This window comes from Neodiprion fabricii, chromosome 6, assembly GCF_021155785.1.
Source record: "Neodiprion fabricii isolate iyNeoFabr1 chromosome 6, iyNeoFabr1.1, whole genome shotgun sequence".
NCBI classification, from domain to species: domain Eukaryota; kingdom Metazoa; phylum Arthropoda; class Insecta; order Hymenoptera; family Diprionidae; genus Neodiprion; species Neodiprion fabricii.
Window position 1 is genome coordinate 292,301 of NC_060244.1, and position 14,979 is coordinate 307,279.

General features: G+C 46.1%; 1 protein-coding gene across 1 annotated transcript in view; it reads left to right on the plus strand.

Annotated features, from left to right (window-relative positions):
* Window positions 1–492: 492 nt before the first annotated feature.
* Window positions 493–14,979, plus strand: part of LOC124184829 — a 49,647-nt gene continuing 35,160 nt past the window's right edge. Inside the window, exons 1-2 of the mRNA XM_046574936.1 lie at window positions 493–622; window positions 5,605–5,834. Coding sequence (XP_046430892.1) covers window positions 555–622; window positions 5,605–5,834 — 298 coding nt within the window. The 5' untranslated portion in view covers window positions 493–554. The remainder of the gene's footprint in view (window positions 623–5,604; window positions 5,835–14,979) is intronic.

Sequence of the window (14,979 nt, forward strand, 5' to 3'; positions counted from 1 at the left end):
GAATGCTTTAATTTCACCCTACATTTTACGTGACCGCGGCTGCAGTATCGAGTCAGTGACGACCCTTGCCGATTCGCTCGAGACTCCACCGAAGCTATTTATCCCAGTAAAACTGAAACACATATTAACTTCCTGCGCGGAGAAGCTCCGAGGCCGCGTTTTTTAAATCCGCCGAATCTGCCGAACGGCCTCTAAGCCTATACTCTGGAAGTAATTTTGGGAGGATGTGAGGTGTGCCGGCTTCCGGCTCTCTACGCAATTTCAAAGTTGTGTTAACCCGCAGCTCGAGGCGAAGGAAGTGGCGATATCCGATCTTCGTATAAGGGTACCTTGCCTCGCGTCTATAGCTGCTCGTCTGCTTTCCAGGGTAACGAAACGGGTGTATTTGCGTCCGGAAACTGCGGAGCGGGCGAGCCTTAATGCGTTCGGTTGGTCTAGTTTCGGGATATGTGCAAAGTTGACTACGCCGAAGCGCGCCGCCACTCTCGCGGAATGATGACAGCATCGCACACGTCCCGTCGCAAGCGGAATTTTCTCCGCGTTGCGGGGCGTTTATGCCGTTCGATATCGGGCACATGCGCGGCCGATGGTGTAACGGCGTCTTCGTCGCGTATAATACGAGGTACGTATGTACGTATATGTGTGTAATAACTTTGGGCATTAACTCGGGGCTTGGGAATAGAAACGAGATGTTGAACAAGGCCGTACTCACCACGTGTTGACGTAATCTGCATCAGCTTAATTCGCATCCCTCGAATTTATAATAACGATTCGTCTGCGAGGATAATCGTTTCCGTATTCTCGGTATAATACGAGTATATCCAACCCGCGCCTAGCTGGCTCCGATTTGGCGAATTTCGACGAACGGGGTGAATTCACCGCTTTCGCAGCAAGCGGCTGAATCTTCGTGCTTGCAGCACGCCGCGCAGTTTGGAGTTGAAAATTTTTTTTAAAGGTAATCTAATATATCTTCTCCCCGGTTGTTAATCTTCCTACTCACGGAGCCCATAAAAAGGAACCTCGCCCCACGGTCTTCCCGAAGTGCATATAATCTTGTCGAGAGGAGCATTCGCCCCTGCGCGTTTGGTACAACTATCGCGTCGGTTTAATGCTAACACGAGTTACGGTTTACGATCGGTAAACCGCCGCGTTACGTATTTACGGACAACGTCGTCACGCGTATACTATACGTGTACAGGCGTGTAAGCGCGAATAGGCGGGTGGCTCTACCCGAAATGGGTTGCTCATTTTTATTTACCCGCTCTTTATTATTTGTAATTATGTCTGATGCTCTTCTCCTTATACTTAAATACCTCAATGTGAGGCTCGGCATGAATCGTTGCCATTTTTTAATATTTACTTTCCGGTCATCTTCACTCTTTTGCATAATTCAAATTGCCAGTCAATTTTCGCTCGCTTATCTCCGGGGTTTTCGGTCCCCCGTCACAAATCCGTTTCGCTTAAGGAAGTAACGCAACTACCCACCTAGTCATAAAAACATTTGCCCGTGGTTTGACCTAAGTAGTACTTAATCTGGCAACGTCGCTTTTCATTGACTGTGCGCGCGTGTATATGTATGTGTGTCAAATATGCCGTCGACAGCTCGTCGGCGGTATCAGTGAATTTCTTTTAAACGCCAGTTCGATATGCCGGAAGAAAAGAAGCCAAGGTTTTATTGGAAAGGTAAAATATGTCGTGTAAACAAAAAACGAAGAATTATAAAAAATGTAATAGCCTGCACGAGCTGTCACGATACGTTGTAATTTCAAAATGCGCGCTCATAACCTCGAATATGCGACGTTGCAATATTTTCAGCGAGAGTCCGAAAATTCGCTACTAGTACTTTTTACTGTTTTTATTATTCCTATCATAAGTCACCTTTGAATATTTTTAAGCCGGATAAATGATTCCGAGTATTCCATCTCTCTACTGTTTATATTTCATTCTGATCTATCCATCAATTACGGAGATATAAGGAATAATGTGCAGCAAACTCCGTCATTTCTCATAAGAGGCCATGTTGAAGTGGCTTGTAAAGATATAAGAAGAATTACAAATATCTCGCGTAAAAACCCACCTCGGATCGTAAAAATTTGTACGAGTTCTTTTTACATTATAGTCGAACATTCTGCCAAGTTTGGTATTTTTCTGTCCAACAATTCTATTTCCTCCGTTACTTCCTTAAATATATCGTCCGGTTTACCCGCCACTTATTCACCACGACACGAAATCCAACCCCGGAACGCCGGGGTGCCGCCCACGCCGTAGCTGCTCGATCCTTGAGGAGTCTGAAATCTTTCTTCAAAAGAATTCACTCTCCGAGCTTGTACACGTGATACAACTGTACCGGTCGCGTCAAATTTGAATCACAGGAAAACGAGAATTAAGAAGAAGAAGAAGAAGAAGAAGAAGATTAAGTGGGAAAAACGAGAGAGAAGATGGGGTAAGACGTTACAAAATATACAAGGGAAGAGGATTTATCGCGGGTAATTGGGCTGAGTTTTCTTTTACTTTATTTCCTTTTAATTTCAAAGGCCGCCTTCTTCCCCCTCATTTTTCAGGTTCATCGCGATTTATTTACCCTGTTTTCCATCCCCTGTATCTGACGCAACTCGAGGATATGCTCTTTCGTCGTTTAATTGTCAAATCTAATGATGGCCGACCGCGGTCGCTTCGCCCCGTGCCGTAGGTATTCGTCTTCGCGGGCACCGCGATGTATGTACGAAGAGCAAAACTCGACAAGAAGCTTATACCTACGTCGGGGAAGCCCTCGAGGTGCGTCGAGAAAAACTTGGAACGAGGTTAATAACATTCCCCCCGAAGTGCCTCCAGGAGCCAGAAAAATGTTCCGAAGTAACTTAATCTTGGCATTCTGAATCGGATGTACATAACTTAACCCTGTTCTTCGCCGAGGGTTTCAATTGCGCCGACCTTTAACTTTCCCACGGTTCCGTTACCTACCGAATCATTCAGCCTCGCGCAAAAATCGAAAAAAGGAAAACACGCGTCACCGTAACGAGCCAGACGAGCGTAACGCTTGCAAAAATATTCCATCGAGTTGCAAAACGCACCCCTTTGTAATTTGGACAATGTCGCACGTATCGTTCGATTCCCTGCCGTGGCTTCTTCGAGTAATCGCGAAATTACCGATGGACAGTTTACGAGACGCGTAATGCGAGTAAGTGAGTTGCAGGTATTCAAGTAAGTAAGTCGAGCTTTTGAGGGTATGAAAATCCCTCGAGGGTCGTATTTCAAGTACATACGCAACAAACTGTAGCAATTTCGTGAGAATGATATTTTCGAGGCGTAGGTATTTCAGGCTGTGAGTTTCACTGGGTAAACGTTTTGAAATAATCGTCGAAGAAATAACCTCCCGGGGTGAAATATCTACTCGACATCAGTTCGTTTCCTCCCCAAATTAAACTCGCGACTCGCGAAGTAGACGATGAACACGTCGCCGGAACGGTACGGGGGCCATAATTTCCCCCGATACTTTCACCGTTACTCAGACTTATAACCCTTCGTTATTCGTGGCCAGGTCCTCGAGGTGACAGGAGAACACGATTCTTATCACAACAACTGTTTACAATTCTTATTACGAAATCGAGTCGAAGATTCGAGCAAGACTTCCTTCCCGCAAGTTTTATTACGGTGAGCCGGCCAACTTTTTAGTTGTACATTACGGTATGTGTGCTACGGCCACATAAGAACGGTAAATCTGAACTCTACTTTTATTATTAGCACGCCCGAATTAAAACTTTCCGTAACTTTGTACGTCGTGTGCAACGTTCCTGGCTTCCGAGAGTGAAAGAAAATACTTCAGTACATCAAGTGCTTCAAAGCTCGAAATAATTTTCCAATCGCCGCTCGGACTCTCGGAAATTCACTTCAATCATGAACGAGACCGTTACACGTACACAATATTTGATTTTACCCACGAAAATCTTCAAGATACCGATCGCGAGAAAAGTACGTCAACTTTCAACGACGCCCCCGTCAGGTGGTCTCTACACCAGTTCTCCAACCCCACGTGTAAGGGTCAGCGGTTCCGCGGATTTAACACGAAAAGTTACCTCTCGGTCTGCGAACCGTGTCCAGGGAGAACTTTCCGAAACTCTCGTCAACCTGACGTTGCCATGTGCTCAAAGTCCGCCAGGTCTTGTGCTGCTCGACCTCAAAATGTACGGATGAACACCCCCATCCCTCTTTCAGCATTCGATCGTTCGTCGTAAGCATTGTACAGGTGTTTGAAATTCTTGCGGACGTGTTCGACGTGGGAGAAGCGCGTTTTCAATTTGCGTCCGTTATTGATCTCTGGCGATGGACGTAGCTAAAAATAAGAAGAGCATTTCTCCGTGGTAGGTATTCGATGGATTTTCTTCCCGTTTCTCGAGAGTTTCTTTTCACGGAAATACCGTATTTACTATAATCTCGGGCTTGTTTTGGTCCTTTCGAACTGTCAAAAAAATCTCACCCGATTCCAGGATCCGCTCGAATGAAGTTTATCAAAATGAAGATTGAATCTCGTCGAGGTAATATACACGTGACATTCAAATGAATTGACCTCCCTTGAGTAAAAATGTTCCGCCGACCTTGTCTCAACATTGCAAGTCACAGTCTGGAGGTAAAATCATGATCGAGGTTTGAATGAAAGGCAGATGGTTGTCGGAAAATGGATGAATTACCTGCAGCCGCCGCGGGTTGGTTGGATTGCGGGGGTTGGCGAGAATGGAAAGCTCGGTGCGGTTTGCGCGCAGTGAAGTGCAAACATACTTTACCGCGGTCGCTAGTCGCCACAAATCCGGAGCACTGCGCCTCAATTAAGACATTGCGTCACAGGGGAGGGTGAAAATACTGGTGCGTACAGCCGGCTAATTTGCATTGAGCTCTCGGGATAATGCCCCTAAGAATTCGGCTTAACTCCGAGTTTGGCGTTTCCCAGGTTCCGCGGGAGTGGAGTCCACTCTCTTCATCGGTTTCTTTAATTCACCTGAGCAAAAAATTAAACTCCACCTAACCGACATCCGAACGGATTTCTTAATTGCGTTACGGGGATGTGAAAGATGTGTAAGAAAGTTCAGCGTCTGAGCTGAATAACACTAATCGGTAAAAAAAAAACAACTTTTTTTTTCTCTTTTCTTATCATTATGTGGAATTATAATAAATTTGATCCTCTTGAATCAAAATATAGTAATGAAAAATATGAACCATATGTATATACACTTTTCATGCGATATTTTTTTTTTTTTTTCAACAAAACCTTATGTTGGCATACAAATTATAGTCACACACTAATGATAACAACAATGTGTAAAAAAAAAGTTTCAAAGTTGAAAAGTTAAAACATTAATATCGTCGGAACATCTATCTAGTAGTGTAATTCGAACTGGTTTTGTATGTACAGATGCTATTTAAATAGATTAAAGTAGTGTAAATGCAAAAACAAAACACCACAAATTCTGAATTTTGAACATTAAGAAAAGAAAAAAAAGTCATATCACGTAACATATACGTGAGAGTAATAAATGAAGAGCAGATATGAATTCGGCACATTAAAACCATCATATCTGTAATGTTCTTTTTTGAAGTAGGATTTCGTTGCAGACCTGTGCAATCAAAATATCTGCAAGCGGACCTTGAACCCTCCACCGCTTTGCGTTCTCAGAAAACTTTGATGGTTCAGAATGAGACGAGGGAATACGACGACGCGTCAGTTGTCGACGGGGTCCCGAGTACGACTAGAAGACGTACATGTCATCGTGGAAGGAAGGAGGGCAGGAATCGCGGTTGGAATTCTGAAGCATTTGCACGTATGATGACTGGCAGGTTTATTGGTAGGTAGAAGAATGTCCTACATGTTGTACGACTGTTGTACAGCTAGGGAACGCGTGCATGGTTAGAGTGAAGGAGGCAAGGAGCTCGACTCGAATAGTTAAGCGCACGCGTAATTGCGCATTGAATTCCGGGTGTCATCCTCCTCGTCGTCTGGCAAACACAAACTAAAATCCTGATTCGGTCCTCGGTCCCAAAGGCGCGCGGAGTACACAGCCAAGCATCTCGGTCAGGTACGGAATGATTTAGAGCTACACGACCGACGTCGACGCCCCAGGACGAACTCGCGACGAGGAAGAGGACGAGGACGGACCCGGCGAGGAGCGGGCGAGCCTAGCGCAGCCCTCGAGCAGCGCCCCGCTATACAAACATCCCGTAAATCTCGCAAGGAGTTTCTTCGGGTACGTGCGCACAGCGCGACATAATTATCCTGCACCCCTTGGCCCAGCCGTCTCTCATCTCCTCGACCTCGACTCGTTTCTCCTTCGGTGTACGGAAACCGAGGCAGACTCGCGACCCTTTCCGGGGCCGAAATCGCAATATATCCCACCGCTGTCACCATAATCGTGTTTGCTCGCATCACAGCCCGCCGCGTATTCCCGCGTTCTCACTATCTTGTGATTCGAGCGGGGTCGAATTCGGTCGCTGCAGGAAATATGACGAACACCGTATATATTTTAACCGCTATTAGTGGGGCTTTCAGTCCTCGGAGTCCAGAAAATCGGAGGGGAGGGCGGGATTCTGGCGACCTCTGGCCTCGGCGCGCTTCTTTTTGCTATACCTCGTGCACTGCTGATCGGTTCGTAACGTTACGGCTCGCAGTTTTAGGGTCGGAGCTTTCGACATTGTCGGTCGCACATGGTTGGTTCGCGAGTGCGATTCTAATGCCGCAGCTTTAACCCAAGTCCTGCTCTAGCCGATGGATTGAATCACGTGTAACTCTGCTCGAGCCATTTTTTGCCCCGGCGTGAACGGCTGGATTCCTTGGTATCACGAGAAATCGTTGTCCTAATATCCATGTAGCTATGACACCGTGATTTTCAACTCTTCACCTTAAAGGGTTCAACCTAGCGGGAAATAGAACGATGCCGTGAACTCTGGCGTGTCAACTAGGTGATTTATCGAGTAAGTTGAAGCTGGAATACCAGCGTCGCTGCATGGGCATAATGCTTGTGTACTTTTATAATCTTTTAAAAATATCGGATTTTCACTTTGTACTCGTAAGAAAATTTACTTCCGTCAGGCACGCGAATTTCATTAGTTCCTAACGTAATATTAATTTTGAATACGAGGTTTGCCGTCAAGTTTAATTTGTCCATCACGTACCGTTAATTCAATGGTAAATGGTATACTTAATGCGATTCATTCAATAGCACTAACGGTTAATATGACCCGGTAACGTGCTGCCGAGAGGGATTGCTTAATCTTTTATTAAGGTCTCGGACACGGTTCGAATATTTTTACGAACGGTACAAATATATGTATACCTGTATACGCATAGGAGGAGATCCTCTTAAGCGATAGAAAGTGCACTTTGATTTGATTTATTCCTGACACATACCGGCTTCACGGTTCGTCCGAACAATTAGAGATGGCTTTTTACCACGGGCAAAAAGGCTCTATTATCATTACACAACCTCAAACCATACGGTCATCGTCTCGCGCTTCCCACACACATACTATATATCACTCACGATTAACCGACGGACACGCACAACGTGAGTGAGAATAAATTAATAACCCCCCCCCCCCCCCCCCCAATCACATCTGCACCGCAACAAATTATCCCCGGCGTGACGAATCGGCTCAGTTTTTACAATATGCGTTGCGTACGGACGTGTTTTCGAGGTATAAGCGAGACGTAATTTATCACATCCGCGAGGCAAATCCTACTATCCGATATATATTATCCATATTGACAGTTGCAACCCCTTCAGCCGAGTAAGCCCGGAGGGATGAGGAACGCGCGAGTGCAGCGCAAAGTCTGTCTGCGAGATGTTAATTAAATCGACATCAATTCCCCGGCAACGGGTCGGAGTAATTGATCCTGATTAATCTGCATACGTAGGTATACGTATACGAGTGCAGTAGCTCGTGAAGGTCCATATCTACCGTGAGAAGTTCCACCGGTTAAAGTTTGCCTTTGACGGTTTAGGCGAAGGCAGCTAGTTGGGTTGATTTAGCAGCACCCTTTCCGGCTCTTTGAAATTGGCGCGCGAGTCGCCCTCGTGCATCGGTACACGGTGTATAAAAGTTGGCCAAAGAGCCGCAGGGATTAGAGAGAGAGAGAGAGGGAGAGAGAGAAAGAGAGAGAAAGAGAGAGAGAGATGCGATGATTTGAAATACGTTACAGCGCAAAGAAGAAGTTGAGCGTTACAGGCGTGCGGCAGGGTGGAGGGGGGAATTTTGCTAAACGGCTGGTGTAGTTGCTGCAGTAGCGTCGCGACGTCGCGGCTTGTCCTCCTCCCTCGCGGTGCAGGATGGATCTTTTAGCATTCCGGTGCACGGAGTGCGACTTTTGACGACCAACTTTTACCTCCCGGAGAAACGGTCTGGCCTTCACTTCACCTCTTCTCCCCGCCGCTGCATAATCCATGGAGGGTGTAAGAGCTGCAGTTTAGTGCACCATGGAAGGCGGGCGAAACGACGCGGATGCAGTCGCGGCGTTGCCGAGGAGCTGCAAGAATTCTTGATGAAAAGGACTAGGAGGTGTGACTTGGGCAACACGTGCAAATAACAGTCAGTGGTCTTCGTCCCCAAGTCCTTGCCAAGTTCCGCTTCTCTCTCTGTCTCTCTCTCTCTCTCCATCTCTCTCCATCTCTACAGTTCCAGGCGCCGTCCTACCACTCGGACTGATCCATTCCGGAGGTTGTAAACCCGCAGACCAGCCGAGGATGTCCCTCGAAGTAGAAATTACTCCGTGAAACTGAAGACACCTTTATTAGATATTGTTTGCGCTGATGAACGTTCCCGAGTGCACGGAGTAACTTCCACCAGGAAACGCGTCCGTACACCGGCGTGCCGAAGACCTCTAGTTATTATCCGAGACGTCTAGGCTGCATCGGACTCCTTTCGTACGACCGACAAGAGTGATGACAAAGCGCGAGAGGAGAGACAAACACGAGGGGGAACGAGTCACGCTCATTTATGAATTCTCCTTTGTTTAGCGTTACTCCGGACGCGAATCAGCGACCTGGCAACAACGAATCAAGGAATTTGTTCCGGGTGCCAGTACCTACCCTGTTCCACGACGGGGTACAAGAGCTATGGGATTCACGCCGAGATTGAAGAGCCCGCTACACAATGACAATTCGAAATTGAATTCGATCCTTGACTCTCTCTCTCTCTCTCTCTCTCTCTCTCTCTCTCTCTCTCTCTCTCTCTCTCTCTCCATCTCTTCCCCCTTCTCTTTTTCCCGCCTCGAGTACCGTCTGTACACGAGATTGCTACAGACATCATCCTATTAACAACTTAACCTCTGCAGGTTACACCGAGTACACGTGTTACGTACGTGTAACAGTTACTTCATAGCCAACGTGCAAGAGACACGGTTCTTCTCATACTTTGAACTTTCAATTAGCTCTACTTGTGGTCCGTAAACGGAAATTGCGTTTCATTACGAGTAAAAGAACTTTGGGAAAACTGATGTTGAATATAGTAGCTTGTCTTTAGAGAAATCTGACAGTCTACAGGTATATTATGCCTGAAATTCTTTGACTAATCGAGCAAGTTGTACAGTATACCTTGTACCATATTACTGCAGATGGTGAGAATCGGCTGAGGTAGTAAAACCGACCTCTTCAATCATCGTAAAATCTGCAAGGACCATAAATTTTCTTATTGCCGAGAGAGACAAAGGAGAGCGACCTTGACTCGCCCCCTGATCCCCACCTCACGGGCAAAGGACTTCCATGATCTTCGGGGATGAATATGCGGTGATTTAAAAATTGTCTGCGGATGATCGCCCCAACGCTAATTGCACGCGGGAAAAATATCACGAAAAAGTTTAAGAGAAATATAAGACCGTCGTTTCGAAAGAGAATAATTAAAATGTGCCAGGGAAGAAGAGATCGCCTAATTGCGCAGATGCACCAACACCTACCGAAGCGAGTATATTTTCCTCTCCTTCTATCCTTTTATCTACGTACACCTTCCGTGCATCTACCTGCGGTACATTTATAATACAATGCGAGGAGAAAAGGCCAGATGTCGTCGACCGCGAGGTAAGACTTCGTAAAAAGGGATTAAAAAAGTCCAAACAATCCATTTAGGTACGATTCGCGAACTCCCGGTTCCCGTTGACCTCTCCCCTCCTTCATCCCCTCGCCGGCTCCTTTTCTACCGTCATCGAGAGCCCTCCGACCGTAGAAACTCAACAATTTCCCCCTCGACAGGCAATCCACTTACTTCTCTTATTGCAACTCGAAAGGTTTCTCCTTCGCTCAAAGCCTCTCACCTTATATACCGTCGACGATTCAACCCTTTCTTTTTCTTCTTCTTCTTCTTTTTCTGCTTCTCCTTCTCCTTCTCCATCGTATGGATTTGAATAAAACTTTTTCACCGTCACGCCGCGCCGGGTTTCCTCTCGCCTCGGGTCATGAAATGTCATCTCGGTGTCTTTGTTTCGCACCTCTTGACGCTTCGGGTTACTCGAATAAGTTTGATCCCCCGCGGTATATCCTTTCCGCGGTAGAAACACTGGAAATATTACCCGTAAGCATCGATTTTATGGCGAGGGGAGGCGCGTTTGACTTTCATTCGGCAGCCTTTCACTCGCAGATTGTATAAACGACAGAGCTTGTAAGCTTGCGAATTTCAGTCGAAATGGTAGAACGCGATCTTCAAACGTCTGAAAATCGCACCGCCTTGCCCGACTTGATTCGAATCAGCCGCGTTCCCAGTCCCACTTGTGAATGAACGAACGAACGAACGAACGAATTATTGAATGAACGAACTCTTACAGACTCGTTACAGCGATGATCCGGGCCTTTCACCGGCGTTCAGGAATTCGCACGTGTAAAATAATAATCATCGAGGTAGCTCGACGTTCGTGCGCGACCCGGCATAAGGCCGGACAATTACGCGCACCGCCGGACTAGAAGTATTTAACCGTGCCAATGGATCGCCGGGTTGATAATTAGTAATTATAAACTGGTAGCGTAATTACACCTGCGTGCTGGATACCGCCCGGCAGGGAAACCGTGCAATTAATCGCCAATGTTTCGTGGCGCTGCCTCCGCACGCCTCGATCGTGTAAGCACGTATGTACAGGGCGAGCGTGCCTGTCGGGGCTAGAGGCATCCGAGCAGACGCAACGCGATCTTGTAAACACCCGTGAACGATGATCGTTCGCGAAATTGGCATTCACGATCAGCCGGCCGGATGCGTGAGCGAGACCGTGCAGTTCTGCCTTTGTAACGCAGCGTTAGTCGCGGGCGTGACGATAAATTAATTTCGCGCGTTGGACACCCGGTAGATGAAATCTGGGATCCCGATCGTTGAGCGCGAATCGAATCGGGACTCGTACCGTGAATATCGAAAGCCGATTAGAAAATGCTGTTAAAGGCCTCTCTTCCGTCACGTTTGTCTCGCCTCAATCGGACATCTCACCGCGATGCGGTGAAGGGTAAAAATCGCGTCGAAAGTTGGCAGGCTGCGTGTCTTTATTAGCCCGTCTACGTACTCGGAGATTCTTCAAACACTATGTATAGCCGACAAATCGTTGCCGATACACGCACAGGCACTGTTCGCCTGAACGCCAATCAACAGCTGCTTCGAGGTAAATTGAATAAACGTTCAATGTCTGCGTCGTCGGTCGGCTGATCACGAGCGGTAATTATGCAAATGATAATTGGGGAACAGCACAGAAGGTATAATTCCATAACCAATTCACGAAAAAAGAGGGTGAGTCGATTTTGTTCTTTTTTTCCTGTTCAGCATCGCAACAATAACGGCATCAACAATAATAATAATAATAACATTTTGTAAAATCAGTTTCGCTTTGATCCAACGGTTGGTTGGCGAAATTAATATCGTGATTAGAATTGGATCAAAGAGTAACGAATTGATCTGCACCCCAGATTTCGTCCCGTGCAAATATTAATCATCGACGACTAATTATGACGGTGACGGTTATCGCGTTGCGCTGACTAGTTTCGAACTTTCATTAACGTTTCGTATAATTATGATAGATGCTTGCTTTGCGAACCGTGGCAGGGTGCTTTTTTCTCCACTTTTCTATTAAAATTATACGCGTGTGCGGTCGTGTTGAAAAGCATAAATTAAGAAATGATAATCGGAGTCGCATTTCTGGATTGAGATCCAACTTTTATTTCACCTTGTGAAATTCACGCCAGACCAAGTGCATTAATTGACCGTCTCGAGCGTAAGGAATCTTTCGCGGAGCCCGAAACGCAGCTTCGTCCAATTAGCCTCGGAGGGTGTTCGCATAAAGGTTCTCAGATACGCGGTATTCAAGGTCGAGAATATTGTAGGCACCTATCTGTGCATGAAAGTCACTTAGAGCCGAACTTCGCGTAACTGATTGACGCGGCTCAAGTGACGCGCCGTTAACTTGCGCGTGGAATTATTTATACGAACTAGCGATGGCCCTCAAGCTAAAAATAACCGATGCATCGATTAATCGAGTCCAAAAAAATAATCGTACGCGACCCAATTGAATCGGTAAACATGAGTCGATTAATCGATTATCTCGTATTTTTTTTATTTTTTTTTTTCGAGACGGCGCATTTCGAATCCGAAGTTTTGCAAATTTCAGTATGTATGTAGTCTTAATTGCGGAAAAGTACTTTTGGTAATCAATGGTTTTAATTCAAAATATTTTACAATTTTAGTTAAAAATATTCGTTCGTATTTCACTTATTACATGAAATAGGTATTTTATCGTTAGTACGTAACACAATGCTGATAACTGATATAAATTGATATTGCATTGCGTCGTTCGTGAGAGTAAAAGAGAAAAATCGATTGCGAGGAAAAATAATCGAGTCGGTAGATTAATCGAGTCTGAAACATAGTCGATAATACTCGATAAATCGGGGAAAAATAATCAATTCAAGTCATTCTTAATCTGAACAACAATTTCAAGCTGCTATATCGCGCGTTAGCCTGCAGCAGTTTCAGTGCGGCGTTTCAGCGACGCCACGTTGAGAAATTAGAATCATATTTTCCTATGATAATTGAAATCGAGTTGTATACTCCAGTTCGCTTAACCGTGACCGGTTGACTGGCGGCTGTAACGCGTGTGCGAAATTCAAGGGAGTACCGAGCGTGACGGTGAGTTGTGAAAATTATCATTAATGCCGTCTATGCTCGCGGGCCGCAGGACTCGAGAAAAATTTCCATCCGCTCGAAGAGCGTAATTAATATCCTCGGCGCGTGGAATCATGGGAGATAAGCATCGGGAACTTATTGCAGTATTCCTTGATGAGTTCGAGACAAACGAAAGAAGCTCCGGAGGCTTTATCGCCCCGCGAAACTTTTAATATGTTGGCAAATTTCCGAGCACAGGGAGGAAAGTAAGAGGGAAAAGAAAGATAAAGAAAACTTGATCTCAAACCGATCTACCCGCATGATTTATGCGAAGCTAAGCGTTATAAAATTCCACCTATAATAACAACGGGGGTTTAATCTCCCGAGTTTATACGACGCGGACGGTATAGCTCTCGTAGAAAAAGTTTTTCTTCCCGCAAGACTCGTCAAGTCGTACGATTAAATTCTCACGAAATTTTCAACCACCGGCTGATATCCAGCTTGCTTTTTCTTGCCGACTATTTTCTTGCTTGTCTAGGCCGAGGAGCGATCCATTGTCACTGAACAATAACCGGATTCTCTCCCCCCACCTCGTCTCGGCGCGGTTTGAACCCTTCGAAGAACCATGAGTCTTTTCTCACTGATTAGACGTCGGTTCATTACTTTCGCGTAATTGAACTTAAGTCTGTTCAAACTTTGAATATTTACGATCCATAAGTGAGTCGGGTTATAAATTCTCATCCGAATGCTGGGTGTGTCGTTACTCGTTAAGGATCGGCCGAATCTCTTCGAACAATCATAAAATACGTTGGTAAAAAACGATCAGCCGACTCCGCCGATCCCGTGGCAGAGGCCGAATCATCGAGTGTCCGACATTCCATTGATTCGAACCTCAAATCGACACTAGTCGGGGCAAGAAAGAACCCCGGTCCCACGAATATCCCCTCATCGGTTGAATTTAGTCGCCGAGGGATGAGTTTTGGAACACGGCTAAGGGGTTTGTTTTAACAAAGGGACGTATGCGCCGGCTTACACGCGTAAGGACAGCCACAGGCAACTGAATTAAGTACGATGTAATTGTAATGAAAAATATTTCTCCACCGTCGTACGAACGGCATGGCCGCTATCAGGGATTGGCAAATATTTGCGAACCGCCGCACCCTTCTCTGCGCGTCGGGTTAACTGAATATCGTAAGCGCGAGGACCCCGCGCCTGGCTAATTGCAGCTTTATTATATACGCCGAAGTTTGAAGCAGCTTCCGCAGTGCAAACTCGCGTTGTGCAAATCCCCTTGTTATTTCTCTATCCATGTATACTCCGGCTGCAGCCCTTCGTTCGTCCGTTGATTGAACGACAATTCAGTCGAGACGAGCGAGAAGAGTTAGTTTCGAGGTGCCTCGAGCCTTCCAAGCATTTTTTCACATTCGTTATTTTTCATCGCTTCGCGCCCTTTCGCCTGGATCGCGTAACCGCGTCAGAGACCGAGATTTGGCGAGTATCGGACACGCGGTGAAAGCCTGAGTTATGTAAGCGCGTGCTTACGATCGCCTCGCCCCCGAATTTGGCGAAAGCTCGGCCGTCTTATCTCGCGCTTAGGCCGAGGCTCCATTATACTCGAACCCTCGAAAATATATGGGGCTAAACTGTAAGCACAATGGTCTCGAATCACGTGTCAGACTCGCCTTTGTCGTCGCTCGGTTCTCGTTACCCCCGTTAATCGCACCATTACCGGTTCGTTATGCACTTTGTAAACGCCGAGACACAACAAACACGCTCAGGCCCCGGCTTATAATTATTATTATAGAATGTTTAGGCAACCCCTTATCAGCATTCCCGAATAAACAAGTCTGTTTTTTTTTTTCTAATTTTTGTCCT